The sequence below is a fragment of the Salvelinus fontinalis genome, chromosome 3 (genome assembly GCF_029448725.1).
Source record: "Salvelinus fontinalis isolate EN_2023a chromosome 3, ASM2944872v1, whole genome shotgun sequence".
Classification (NCBI taxonomy): Eukaryota; Metazoa; Chordata; class Actinopteri; order Salmoniformes; family Salmonidae; genus Salvelinus; species Salvelinus fontinalis.
The window spans coordinates 22827185-22840929 of NC_074667.1; the positions used below are offsets into that span (position 1 = coordinate 22827185).

At 40.9% G+C, this 13745-nt stretch overlaps 1 protein-coding gene across 2 annotated transcripts in view; it reads left to right on the plus strand.

Moving 5' to 3' along the window:
- Window positions 1-13462, plus strand: part of LOC129841193 (integrin alpha-5-like) — a 58396-nt gene extending 44934 nt beyond the window's left edge. The window contains exons 19-30 of one of the 2 annotated variants that reach the window (XM_055909354.1): window positions 1153-1220; window positions 6946-7096; window positions 7377-7469; window positions 7765-7844; window positions 8142-8222; window positions 8499-8604; window positions 8754-8912; window positions 9227-9337; window positions 11018-11131; window positions 11716-11817; window positions 12019-12141; window positions 12632-13462. In XM_055909354.1, the coding sequence (XP_055765329.1) occupies window positions 1153-1220; window positions 6946-7096; window positions 7377-7469; window positions 7765-7844; window positions 8142-8222; window positions 8499-8604; window positions 8754-8912; window positions 9227-9337; window positions 11018-11131; window positions 11716-11817; window positions 12019-12141; window positions 12632-12715 (1272 nt within the window). In that variant the 3' untranslated portion in view covers window positions 12716-13462. Of the gene's footprint in view, window positions 1-1152; window positions 1221-6945; window positions 7097-7376; window positions 7470-7764; window positions 7845-8141; window positions 8223-8325; window positions 8605-8753; window positions 8913-9226; window positions 9338-11017; window positions 11132-11715; window positions 11818-12018; window positions 12142-12631 lie in introns of those variants that run through there. The other variant, XR_008757290.1, reaches the window with a different exon arrangement.
- Window positions 13463-13745: the final 283 nt, after the last annotated feature.

A 13745-nucleotide genomic window follows, 5' to 3' on the forward strand; every position in this document is an offset into this window, starting at 1 on the left:
TTACCCAGAAATATGTTTGCACTCTCTACCTCTTTCTCTTGCACTTCTCAACAATGAAGTTTTTACCGCCCTTTTTGTCCCACGGAGATGGAGGGCTGAAAGAACATGACAGTGAGTAAGTGGGGGGAAAAGATAAGCAGAGAAGGGCAACCCTTGGTGTTTCTGTGTGAACATTACTAGTCCCCGTGCACTCCTCCGTCTTGTGATCTCGTGCTGACTGACCGATTACCACATGGACTTTAGTGAACGATAACATTGGGGACTTTAAATGAGCCATCGCCATGGATACGGAGTGAGTGACCGCCATGCCGTCTCTGCACTCTTGTAGAATCCTTTTTGGGTCTAATGTTTTCCACATGTTGCTGCCGGGATGGGGTAGTATTGTAACAATGGGTTCACAGTACACAGAGCAAGAGCAATGTTGGAGAAGGAGAGAGGCGGAAGAGAGCGAAGGGGAATACGGTCTAATCGAATCCTATTCGATTTATATTTTATTGTGGTTTGTAAAGTCTTTACACTTCAGTGACAAATTGCTTAGGAGACCAATTCCTCTCCTCACTAAGCAGCAAGTTTCTTTTTTTCTCCCAATCCCTCCTTTCTTCACATTGGAGTCTGTCTACCTTTCTCCAACATCATTGCTCTCCTCATTCCACCAAAACGAAACACTGTTTCCGTTCATTCCTTCACCCCTCATTTGCTTTCTCTTTTTCCGCCCTCCCCTTATTCCCTTACTTCTCACTCCTCTACCTTTCCCCCTCATTCTCTCATTTAAGGCGTTAGTCTTCATAAAACTTTATTGCCGTGGTAAATTTACCAGTGGTTGTTCAAAAACCAATGTAAATTGTCATAGAACTGCATGCTGTTTTTGCAGTCTTAAGAAAATATACTGGTAGTACGTAATAAGCTGAAAATCTTAGTGAGTTGTATTCATGTCTTTCTTGGTATTACATCTCTCTTGCTCTCTCTAAATATCTCTCTCTCTCTCTCTCTCTTTCAGTAGATTTACATTTTTTTAGCATTCTAAGATGAGGCGCTAACTGAATTGGGACGATAAAGTTTTTCTCAAAATCGAAATATCTCCCTCTCTCTCCCATTAACATCTCTCTCTCTCTCTCTCTCTCTCTCTCTCTCTCCACTCTTTCTGTTCTGCAGGCCCAGATTCAGCTGGACTGTGGTGAGGACAACATATGTGTTCCTGACCTCAAACTGGCTGTTTATGGGTGAGCTGAAGTCCCCTCTCCATTACTCCGGAATAGTCCACCATGGTATTTTCCCTGTTGAACTTTCGATAGGTGAAAGGCCTCAGTAGTTCTTCAGCCTATTGCTTTCACCTGTCATGTCCTCTCAAAGCAGTGGCGACCAAGAAAGAAGAGTAGGAAAGAAACGATCGGATACAGACTGTCGAGAGGTCGATAGTTGGGCTTTTGTGTTAAACGGTTGCTTTTTTATTATACTGGTGATGGCCTCCTTCTGATGGTCAGTCTGAGGGGAGGGAGGGAGCACCGTTGAGGCTACCTCTTACACATCTCACCGTCCCTCCTCTCTCCCTCCCTCCATCCCTCCCTCCGCTGAGAAAAGGAGACAGTCTTCCAGCTGATGGCGAAACTTAAGTCGCCCTGCATTATTTCTGCTTCGTGCAACAATTCATGTTGTTTCTCCCATGACCAGAGAAAGTGAAATATTCCTCAATATAAAAAAAAGCCACAAATAATAGCTTATCGAAACACTTTGCTTTACTCATTCATTGCAGCTGCAGCGCTGGTTGTAGCGTGAGTGCAAGTAGGGAAAATATGCATTTTATGACTTATAAAACCGTTGAGCAAAGTATTGACAGTCCTGAATAACTTAAACATGAACAAACTCATAAAAACAGCAATTCTTTGCGGGATTCGTTGATTCTCTCTCTAGTCATGGTTTTAAAAGTTTTTAAATCTCACATGATCAACTTTGCTGTGCGTTCGAGGCTTCTTTTTACAGTCTATGGTGCGAGGAAACTGAGCAGACACGGTGATCTGAGCCATCTGATTGGCCAGCAGCAGGCCTATAGGTGCACTTGATTTGCTCTCTGGGACTGCCGGGTAGGCGGAGGTATACCTTCAAACACATGAAATGGTTCATAATGGGAACACTTTGCCTTCCCGGCGCTAGCGTAGCTGAATCAAGTGCACCTAACGCCAACATCAAAAAAATATATAGTAATAATAGGAATGCAAGGCTTTATCGTTGGGGGTTTTACAGAAATGTTTGGTGATCGACTAGGAATGGCTTGGAGATCGACCAGTCGATCGTGATCGACTGTTTGGTGGCCACTGATATACATGTATGTTTATTTGTCCTTGATTAAAGAAATGCACTTTTATTCCAAGGAGAGTAACTCATATCGTCACGACTCTTTACTTGCTCCTGGTTATTCATGGTTAATCATTGTTGTTTGAGTGTGGACAACAGCAGAGTATGTTGCACTAAAGGCTGAATGGAACAACTGGGGCCATTCACAAACTAGTAGCTCCAGCTCTTTTCTTGCTCTGTCTTGAGTAGTGTATTGCAGGACTTGGCCATGTGATTTTTATTAGCGGCAGAGTACAATCAAGTTAAGAGTTTCCCATGGAAAATTGGGGAATGTGTTTTTTCTGTTTCCGCGAGACCAAGTCAGTCAAAAAAGCTTCTATGATTCAGTACTTTCACTATGCCGCTTCGACGACCTGTCACCATTGGAATGTAATACACAGCTTGTTTTTTAGGACTTACATTTCTTGCTTCCCGAGAATTCCTATGCGTGAGGTTGTTTTGTGTTCACAACCTTGAGGCCGATCTTAGAGATAAATGCCCTTTATTATTGGTACTTTGTATAGTACATCCTCTGGGTTCAAGTATACAGTAGACTTGGAAAGTATTCAGACCCCTTGATTTTTTTCCAAATGTTGTTACGTTACAGCCTTAATCTAAAATTGATTGAATTGTTTTCCCCCCTCACCAATCTACACACAGTACCCCAAAATGACAAAGCAAAAACAGTTTTAGTTTTTTTTGCAAATTTATCAAATAAAACAAAACTGAAATATCACATTTATACATAAGGATTCAGACCCTTTACTCAGTACTTTGTTGAAGCACCTTTGGCAGCGATTACAGCCTCGAGTCTACTTGGATATTATGCTACAAGCTTGGCACACCTGTATTTGTGGAGTTTCTCCTTTTCTTTTCTGCAGATCCTCTCAAGTTCTGTCAGGTTGGATAGGGAGCGTCCCTGCACAGCTATTTTCAGGTCTCTCCAGAGATGTTAGATCGGGTTCAAGTCCGGGCTCTGGCTGAGCCACTCAAGGACATTCAGAGACTTGTCCCAAGCCACTCCTGCGTTGTCTTGGCTGTGTGCTTAGGGTTGTTGTCCTGTTGGACGGTGAACCTTCACCCCGCTCCGGAGCAGGTTTTCATCAAGGATCTCTCTTGTCATTGCTCCGTTCATCTTTCCCTCGATCCTGACTAGTCTCCCAGTGCCTGCCGCTGAAAAACATCCCCACATCTGGATGCTGCCACCACCATGATTCACCGTAAGGATGGTGCCAGGTTTCCTCCAGACATCACACTTAGCATTCAGGCCAAATAGTTCAATCTTGGTTTCATCAGACCAGATAATCTTGTTTATCATGGTCTGAGAGTCCTTTAGGTGCCTTTAGGCATACTCCAAGCGGGCTGTCAAGTGCCTTTTACTGAGGAGTGGCTTCCGTCTGGCCACTCTACCGTAAAGGCCTGATTGGTGGAGTGCTACAGAGATGGTTGTCCTTATGGAAGGTTCTCCAATCTCCACAGAGTTACTCTGGAGCTCTGTCAGAGTGACCATCGAGTTCTAGGAAGTATTTTTTATCAATTATATTTGTATATTTGAGTTTAACCATAATATTTGATGTAATATTTGTTCTGTCTTATCTAGTGGATTAACTTCTAGTTCCTCCCAAACCCGGATCCGGGAGCACCCCCGTCAGTAAAAAAGCTGACTAGCATAGCCTAGCATAGCGTCACAAGTAAATAGTAGCATCTAAATATCATTAAATCACAAGTCAAAGACACCAGATGAAAGATACACATCTTGTGAATCCAGCCATCATTTCTGATTTTTAAAATGTTTTACAGGGAAGACACAATATGTAAATCTATTAGCTAACCACGATAGCAAAAGACACAACTTTTTTTGTCCACCATTTTTTTCCTGCATAGGTAGCTATCACAATTTCGACCAAATAAAGATATAAATAGCCACTAACCAAGAAACAACTTCCTCAGATGACAGTCTGATAACATATTTATTGTATAGCATATGTTTTGTTAGAAAAATGTGCATATTTCAGGTATAAATCATAGTTTACCATTGCAGCCACCATCACAACTCTCACCAAAGCAACTAGAATAACTACAGAGACCATCGTGTATTAGCTAATTACTCATCATAAAACATTTCTTAAAAATACACAGCGTACAGCAAATGAAAGACACAGATCTTGTGAATCCAGCCAATATTTCAGTTTTTCTAAGTGTTTTACAGCGAAAACACAATATAGTATTATATTAGCTTACCACAATAGCCAGAAACACAACACCATTTACCAGCAGCAAAGGTTAGCGATCGTAACAAACAGGCAAAAGATATATAATTTTTGACTAACCTTGATATTCTTCATCAGATGACAGTCCTGTAACATCATATTACACAATACATATAGGGTTTGTTCGAAAATGTGCATATTTAGCGGCACAAATCGTGGTTATACAATGTGATTAGCCAAAACTTCAAGCAATCTATCCCGCGCCATCTTGGAGAGGCACCTATTCTAATCAATAAGTAATCATAAACTTGACAAAAAAATACAGGTTGGACAGCAATTGAAAGATACATTAGTTCTTAATGCAACCGCTGTGTTAGATTTTTAAAATTAACGTTACTGTGCAATACAGCGTGCGCTAAAGCGAGACCGCACCGAAATTCATGGCGGAATTATTATTTGACATTTGTCAACATAAATACGAATTAACAGCATAAAGACTGCTTACTATTAGCTGAGCTTCCATCAGAATCTTGGGCAAGGTGTCCTTTCTCCAGAACAATTGTCTTTTGGTTGAAAGATGTCCTCTTCTCCTGTAGAAATAGCAGCTAACGATAGCCACCCACTGGAGAGGTGTCCAACTCGTGAAAGCGCGTCACAAAGAAATTCCAGAAAGTCGCAATAAACTGATATAAACTGCTATAAGTCGGTTTAAATTAACTACCTTATGATGTCTTTAACACCTATAACGAATAAAAACATGACCGGAGATATCGAACTGCTAAAACGAAAGCTTTTGCAGGACGCCATTGTGATGTCCCTCTTGCGCCAGGCGCCCCGTTGAAAAGAACAGTACTTCCGTTCCATGAGCCTTTATAGTGTCCCAGATTGTGCAATCCACTCTTTTCAAATTCTCACCGCTTACTGACATCTAGAGGAAGGCGTATGCAGTGCATGTAGCCCCGTAGCTTACATGGGGACTTATAAACTGACCTCAGAACAGGGTCCTCGATTTCAGAAATCTCACTTCCTGACAGGAAATGTGCTGCAGAATGAGTTCTGTTTCACTCAGAGAAATAATTCAAACGGTTTTAGAAACTAGAGAGTGTTTTCTATCCAATAGTAATAATAATATGCATATTGTACGAGCAAGAATTGAGTACGAGGCAGTTTAATTTGGGAACGTAATTATTACAAAGTCCCAACAGCACCCCCTATTTTAAACTGAAATTGCAACCAACTTTCTATGGCTTGTTTTTTTTTTAAATAACAATATTTTGGAGATGATTTAATTTTCAAATAACCGAAAGTGAGAGGTTGTAATCTGAATAAAGGGGAAAGGCCATTCTTGAACATGGAGTGAGACATTCTTACAAATCTGCTAGAGAACCAGTTTGGATTTAAGTATGACTTTTGCATGACTGGCCTTTAGGGAGGCTTTAATAGTTCATAATTTCTGCCCTACGAATTCATATTCATTATATAAATAGGCCTGTTTAATTTTGTCTGGCTTGCCGTTCCAAATTAAATTTAATATTTTTTGCTCGTATAATTTAAAAAACAATTATAAATTGATTATATTTCATGTACATGTTTGTCTGTATCTTATAATATCTTAAAAGCTTTGAATCAAATACAATTTGACTTACAGTGCATCTCCCTCTCCCCCCACCACCTTTAACCTTTCCTCTTCTCTCGTAGTCTGCAGTGATAGAGTAGCGATGTTATCACTTCCTCTGCGTTTCATTAATATATTTTTTTACATAGGTCCCTGTCCTCACAAGGAACAAATTTGCCTCAAGGTCCGCACTTATGGATTTTCGGCAATTAGAATTTTATGAAAAACAGTGACCGATCTGCACGAAACTTGATATGTGGCATCTATGGACAAAGGTCTCTCAATGCAAAATTTGGTACACATGTTGCAAACAATGTCAAAACTCAACATATGCAAGAACATTCATATCGACCTACGGTAATGCTATAACAGGCATATGTTTACATCTCTTGATTTGTTTGACTCAGAGTGATGAAATTTGGCACACATGATCAGGGATATGAGTGTAGCTAACCCACACGATATCTCAAACACCACTGGCCTGAATTTAGTGAAACTTAGGCGAATGATGCGTCTTTCCATAAATATCTGGCATTTACAAAATGACACTGATTGGCCTAAGGGGGGCGCTATAGTAATCAACTGTACATACATTAGTCACATGCGATATCATAGACACCACTGGCCCGATTTTTGACGAAACTTCGGTGAATGATGCGTCTTGTCATAAAGATTTGTCATTTACATGAATTACACTGATTGGCCCAAGGGGGACGCTGCATCATTCGTGGGGGATGACATGTTTATTGTTGCTTTGTTTTACGTTGTTGTATTTTCTTGTGGTTTCCTTAGCGATAGGACGGAGGTGTATCTGGGTGACGAGAACTCCCTGACCCTGACTTTCAATGCCAGGAACGAGGGAGAGGGCGGGGCCTACGAGGCAGAGCTTTACATGGTGCTTCCCCCAGAGGCTGACTACAGTGGTATAGCCCGCAACAATGCGGTGAGGGAGAAACCATCTGTCCTGTCCCTCTTAGGGGACATGCTAACTCAAAACGATGCTACGGCTAATATTTCTAATAAACATGTCAATGCTATGATAATAAATATCCACATGACAATGACCATAATTTAAGTGATATCAATGCAATAGTGTTTATACTAACGATGGCCTGATGACTAAAACAATGGTAATGATATTAATAGTTAGAAAGACTTGACTTCACAGTATTTCCAAATTCTATGTCTCTCTCTCTATGTTGGTGCTTGGATCTCATAAGCAGAGTCTGACTCAGCTAACCTGTAGCTACGAGGCAGAGAATCAGACCCGCTATCTGGTCTGTGACCTGGGCAACCCTATGAAGTCTGGCACAAGTGTAAGTGGACCATCATGGACTAACTGTTTCTTCAATTCAAAGTCAAATGGAGCTTTATTGTTATGAAAGGAACTTCCAATGTTGCTGAAGCAATATGGTACTTCTGTCCTTCTGCTTGTGGGTTTCTGTATGTCTGTACAATTATCTGTCTTTACGAATTATGTTGTGTGACCCAGACTGATCCTGTTAATGACTGTGTGTGTTTAAGACGGACTGTCTTTCTGACAGATCTGAGGTCAGTGTATCTCTAGTGTCTTTGTGGTTGACCGTGTGTCTTTTGTGTGGATCGTCACAGTTGTGGGCAGGCCTCCGCTTCACTGTGCCCCGACTGAAGGACACTTACAATACGGTGCAGTTTGAGCTCCAGATACGCAGGTAACACAGTTGTACCTTCAGCACAGAAATGGTATATACTCTGAATTACTTTACTGTGTACTGTATTAATATTTAGTTAAATGTTGGTGTGAGGTTGAATGCTTTTTTTGTACCTCAACCCGCCCTAAATACTTCCACACTTACGCCCGTGTCCTGACTTGAGCTAAGCTTAGGGTTAGTGCATAGTTAGTTAAAATGTTGTCGACTGTTAAGTGAACTTCCAATGAACATCCACAAACCATCTTTTTGGCACAATCTAAATGTAGTGTTACACTTCTCTGTTCTCTCTCCACTCAGTAAAAATGAAAATAGCTCCCAGAGCGATGTTGAGCTCTATGATCTTGAGGTGGCTGTGGTAGCTGATGTTATCCTACAGGGGTGAGTCAGCATGGATGGATGGATGGATGGATGGACGGACGGACGAGCAAACAAATTAATTAGTAGTCTCCATCACTATACTAATGACATATTCCCTGTTTAGCTACACTCAAAGTGACTGGGTACCAATATATTGGACTTCAACAGCCCCAGCCCCGATTACATTGGAAATTAATGTTTCGTTACCACGTTCTGTAGGGTATGTGTACTGCATCTTTTTACTATTTTGTCCTTTGTCCTACGGTGTTACTCTCTCTCTCCTTTTCTCGATTGAAGCGTTTCCCGTCCGGACAAACTCCTCTTCCCTCCCCCAAACTGGAGGATGAGCCACAGCCTCCAAGAGGAGCAGGACATTGGGTCTGAGATCCAGCATGTCTACGAGGTACTCAACGTGTGCCGCTAGAGTTGATTTTGTGTTATTTTGTTAAGTGGAGTTGTAGGGTTAGGTGGTTGAACAAATGCTTATCTCAGCTTCCTGGTACAGTATGCTAACATGGGTTCTCTCTCTTTCTCTCTCTCTCTCTCTGTAAGTTTGTGAACAACGGGCCCAGTATGATCAGTCAGTCGGTGCTGGAGCTGCGGTGCCCTCTGAGAGCTCAGGGTCACGACCTTCTGTACCCTGTGGAGGTCATCACTCAGGGACCACTCAACTGCAGCTCCAACCACACCCTCAATGCACTGAAACTCAAGGTGAGGAACACACGTACACGTACACATGCATAGATGCATGCAGGCAGGCGCACACAATCATACTGGATGCACACGCTTTCTCATAATCTACATCCACAGACACTCATCCCAGATACTGTATACATTCACACCCAACCCTAATACATTGTCATTTACTTTGTGTGGTGTCACATAATCATTCGCAGTATTTACGCCAAGGATATGCAGCAGTCCAATATTACCCACGTTTATGAGTCACAATGACCATATGAGAGTTTGTGTTATGTGTCTATGAGTGGAATGGTACATGTGTAGTATTCTGTGTGTGTTGCCAGCTCCAGCCTCCTACAACAGAACAGCCTCCCTCCTCACAGACGTTCAGCCCTGAACACCACATCCAGAGGAGAGAGGTCTACAGGGATCCTCTGGCCAAACAAAGCAACTTGGTGAGGCAGCCGTGTGTGTGTGTGTGTGTCTTGTGACCCGTTAGTGGTACTTTTAATAGGTAAAAAAGGGTTAGCAGGTCAACTTGGTTTCTACAGTCACCTCTCATGTTTGGAGTAGCTTTTAGAGGGAGAAGCTTCACCTCATGTTTGGAGTAGCTTTTAGAGGGAGAAGCTTCACCTCATGTTTGGAGTAGCTTTTAGAGGGGGAAGCTTCACCTCATGTTTGGAGTAGCTTTTAGAGGGGGAAGGGGGGGCAAGTGGAGTTAGTGTGATGTTTTTGGCTTGTACTGTGAGAGTGAATACATGTATGGCTGAAAGGAAACCACCAGCCCAGACCCATAAATTACAAAACTCATTGTAGCTACAAATTCTTCAAATGGAAACATGACCATGCACGCACTCACACAGTCAACCACTGAGAGTACTGACCACACTCTCAAGTCCCTACAGCATTATAAAGCCAGCCAGTAGTGCCTCTCGAGAGCTGTTCATCTGATCCCCATATGAAGATTCCGGGAGATGTTTTCTCTCCTTCTTCCTTTAATCTTCTCTCCTTTTACCTTTTTTCTTTTCTCTCATTTCTTCATTATTTATTTATCATATTTCCTTATTTTCTCTCCCTTTTCTTCTCCCCCCCCCCCCCCTCACTCATCTTGTTTAGGGACTCAACATGCTTAACCCCATGTGGAGTCAACAGTGACACACGGCCGCTGAGGTCTGTTAACTCTAAAAACAGTAAAACAGCAGATACCGACTGTTAAATTAAGTCACTTGGCACATAGTCCGGGAGCACAGAGATTAGAGAGTTAAGGGGTAATAATGAGCATCTTATGTGAGGCCTGTAGTTCACTAGCTTGTTAAATAGACTGGCCTCGAATGCTGCTGGTGCAGCAGTCATGTTTATTGGCCTGCCTAACCTCTTCTCTCTTGAAGTCATTGTCTTTTTCTTTGTTTGTTGTTTTTCATTGTAATTCCGTCTCTTTTTGAGTCGAGGCTTTCGTTTCATGTCCTAACGATAGCCTTATGAGCTGAATTACCACAGACAAAACACTAAGAACCATCCGTGGCTTCGCTAATACCACAAAAGACAAACTGAAAGGGAATTATTCTCTCGTAAAAGGGATATGAGGATATCTATCATCATAAGATCTGCTCGTAATTATACGTTATATAGCGTCGTTGTATGTGAAGTATACTTCTCAAAACAAAACTTCTCAAAACAGCTGTCAAATCAAAACGGCTCTCTTTTGATTTTTCCTTTATGCTCTCCACCCATTATTATTCAGTTATGCAATCATTAATGCAATCATTATTCATTCCCTCTCTCCCCGTCATTCAGTATTCTTTCACCTCAAAAAAAACGAATGACCACAAAACGTTTTACAACAAAATTAACAATGGCTCCCCACTTTTCACAAAGGGCACAAAACTACAACCTAGTATCATTCCCTTTCATTAAAAGCAAAGGGATTAGCTCTTTATGGAGAACTTGAAGATACACTAAGTTTAGTTGCTAATTGTTTACATAAAACGTTGGCTTGAATGATGCCCCAAAGGCAAAATTTCACAATAGCCTCTTACTGCTCATAATTACAGATTATTAGCTATAACTGTTTGTGAGATTGATTGAATGTCATGTATTGGTGGTCTGTATTGGTTACTGTTTGCCTTCCTCCATAGTCATGCTCTACGGTGGAGTGCTGGAGGCTGCACTGTCATGTGGGGTTACTGGAGAGAGGAAGCAGTGTCATTCTGACAGTCCGCTCACGCATCTGGGCTGAGACCTTCATCGAGGTGAGAGAGCGTGACTGTAGTTTGTACTACTGTCATGTACCGTGCAGTACTGTTTATATTAAATGATCATTTGGATAGCACATGTATATTGTGCTATGTAGATCAAATGTAATTTAACTTGGTACTAACAATCCTTATGTAGTATTAGTTCTGTAATACTACTGCTATTATTGGTAGTTCGAATGAAGCTACTTCAGAAAGTATTCATACTCCTTGACTTATTCCAAAATGTTCTTGTGTTACAGCCTGAATTCAAAATGGATTAAATAGTTGTTGTTTTTTACCTCACCCATCTACACACAATACCCCATAATGATTTTGTTGTTGTTGAAAATCTATTCACAATGAAATATATAAATATTTAAGTTACATAAGTGAAGGCATTGTAGGTTCTGCTAGTCGGTAGTACAATGTTGCCCTCTCCTTGTAGTACATTTGTAAAGCATATAAAACATTTGTTTAGAGTGTCCGTTTTTACAGTGTAAAGTATTTGGGGGTTTTTGTACACACTTTGGCAATATTTGGCTAAGTAGTTCAGATGATCTATTGTCTCATTATTTATTTTCTTTGAACTAATGCTACAGAGGGCATACAAGCAGTATGTGCTGGAGTGTTCTGCCCAGTACAGAGTCAAGAACATGCCCTATGCCATCGCTCCCAAACTCAAACCCAGTGGATCCACGAAGGCAAGTGCAATTTATTTATTAAACTGTTCATTTTTAGGTTTTTAATGGTTTAGGCCAGTCCTGTCTGTATGATTTGGGATATCGTTTGAAGAAGTGCACACAAAACATTTATTTTTTTTTAAACATTGTTATGAGTAATGTCACATTTTTTCAAAGTGACCTCTCACTCCCCAACGGTAACAACATATCATTGCGTTGCAGGTCCTGACTCCAGTGATGTGGAACAAGCCGGAGAGCCAGTACATTGTACCCCTGTGGATCATCATTCTGGCCATACTGGCTGGACTGCTGCTGCTCGCCCTGCTCATATATGTACTATACAAGGTAAGTGTAGCGTAAAGGACAATAAACCCAACGGGCAAAATCACATGCATGTTACGTCATGATGACGTAATGTTCTGTTTGTAAACTGTTTTTATGGTTGGCAATACATTATATAACCAGATAAAGATGTTGTCATAGGATAGACGTCATACTATTTATTACAACCTGTTTCTGGTTGCTAAAAATACATATAGAAAATCATTTTGCAACCTGACCATGAAGTCCCATAAGAGTTCATCATGATATCATTGCAACCGGTTTTGCCAGCTAGGGAGAAGCATATCAATTCTTAAAATAATATCTAAAAACTATCAAATAAGATCAAGATTAGACGTGTTCAAAATGTGCAGTCTTGAAAGCGTATGTTGTTAGCAAATAACGATGAAATGCAATCTAACTGAACTGGTACTATGACATCTATGAGGGCTATTCATGTAAATTATTGCCTTTGAAATTGTAATAAGTCTCCTTTCTCTTTCCGCCCTTCCAGATGGGCTTCTTCAAAAGATCCGATCCCTATGGTACAGCCATGGAGAAAGCTCAACTGAAACCCCAGGCTTCTTCAGAGGCCTAAATGGTGGACCATCCCAGACGTCGTTTCGAAAACTGGAAAGTCCTTGCGTTGGACTGAACTTGTAACTCCAAATGAACTACAGAATACTCATGCATGAAGGGCAGTCTTCAACTAGTATCAACAGGATGAGTACTACTTGGACCTCACTGGTATTCAGCCTGGTACTACACACTGAAATGCTCAAGCAGGCAAACACATAATGAGATGTCTGGCCCAAACTACAACAGAGCTATCCTGGCACGGTTGAATGGACAATAATGTCTTTAAAATCTTGCTTTTTGCTTTGGGAAAATCTCCATCAAAGTAGCAACACTGGATGGGACAATGGAGCATTCATTCAATTGTTTTATTCACCAAATACGTCTTTACCTAAATCAAATCAAAGTTTATTGGTCGCGTACACAGTCTGGCAGATGTTATAGTGGGTGCAGCAAAATGCTTGTGTGACTAGCTCCTAACAGTGCAGCAAAACTTTCAAACAAGGACAATTTTTACAAATTTTATTAACTTGAAACAAGAAATCCCGAATGGCAGAATGAATCCAGTTAACAACTCAAATAACACTATCACTAATCCAAATGGAATCTATGCGTATACACACAAATATATACTTAAGAACAATGGAGGGAAAAGTACACAATTGTCATACTTGAGTAAAAGTAAAGATACTGTAACTTAATAATAGAAAATGACTCTAGTAAAAGTGAAAGTCACCCAATTAAACGCTATTTGAGTAAAAGTCTAAAATATTTGGTTTCACATTCCTTATATGAAGCGAACCAGACGCCACGATTTTCTAGTTTATTTTATTTAAGGATAGGCAGGGGCACACTCCAACACTGTCAGCCAGATCAGAGGCAGTATGGATGACCAGGGATTATCTCTTGATAAGTGTGTGAATTGTACCATTTTCCTGTCCTGCTAAGCATTTGAAATGTAACAAGTATTTTGGGTGTCAGGAAAAATGTATGGCCTAAAAAGTACATTATTTTCTTTCGGAATGTAGTGGAGTAAAGGTAAAAGCTGTCAA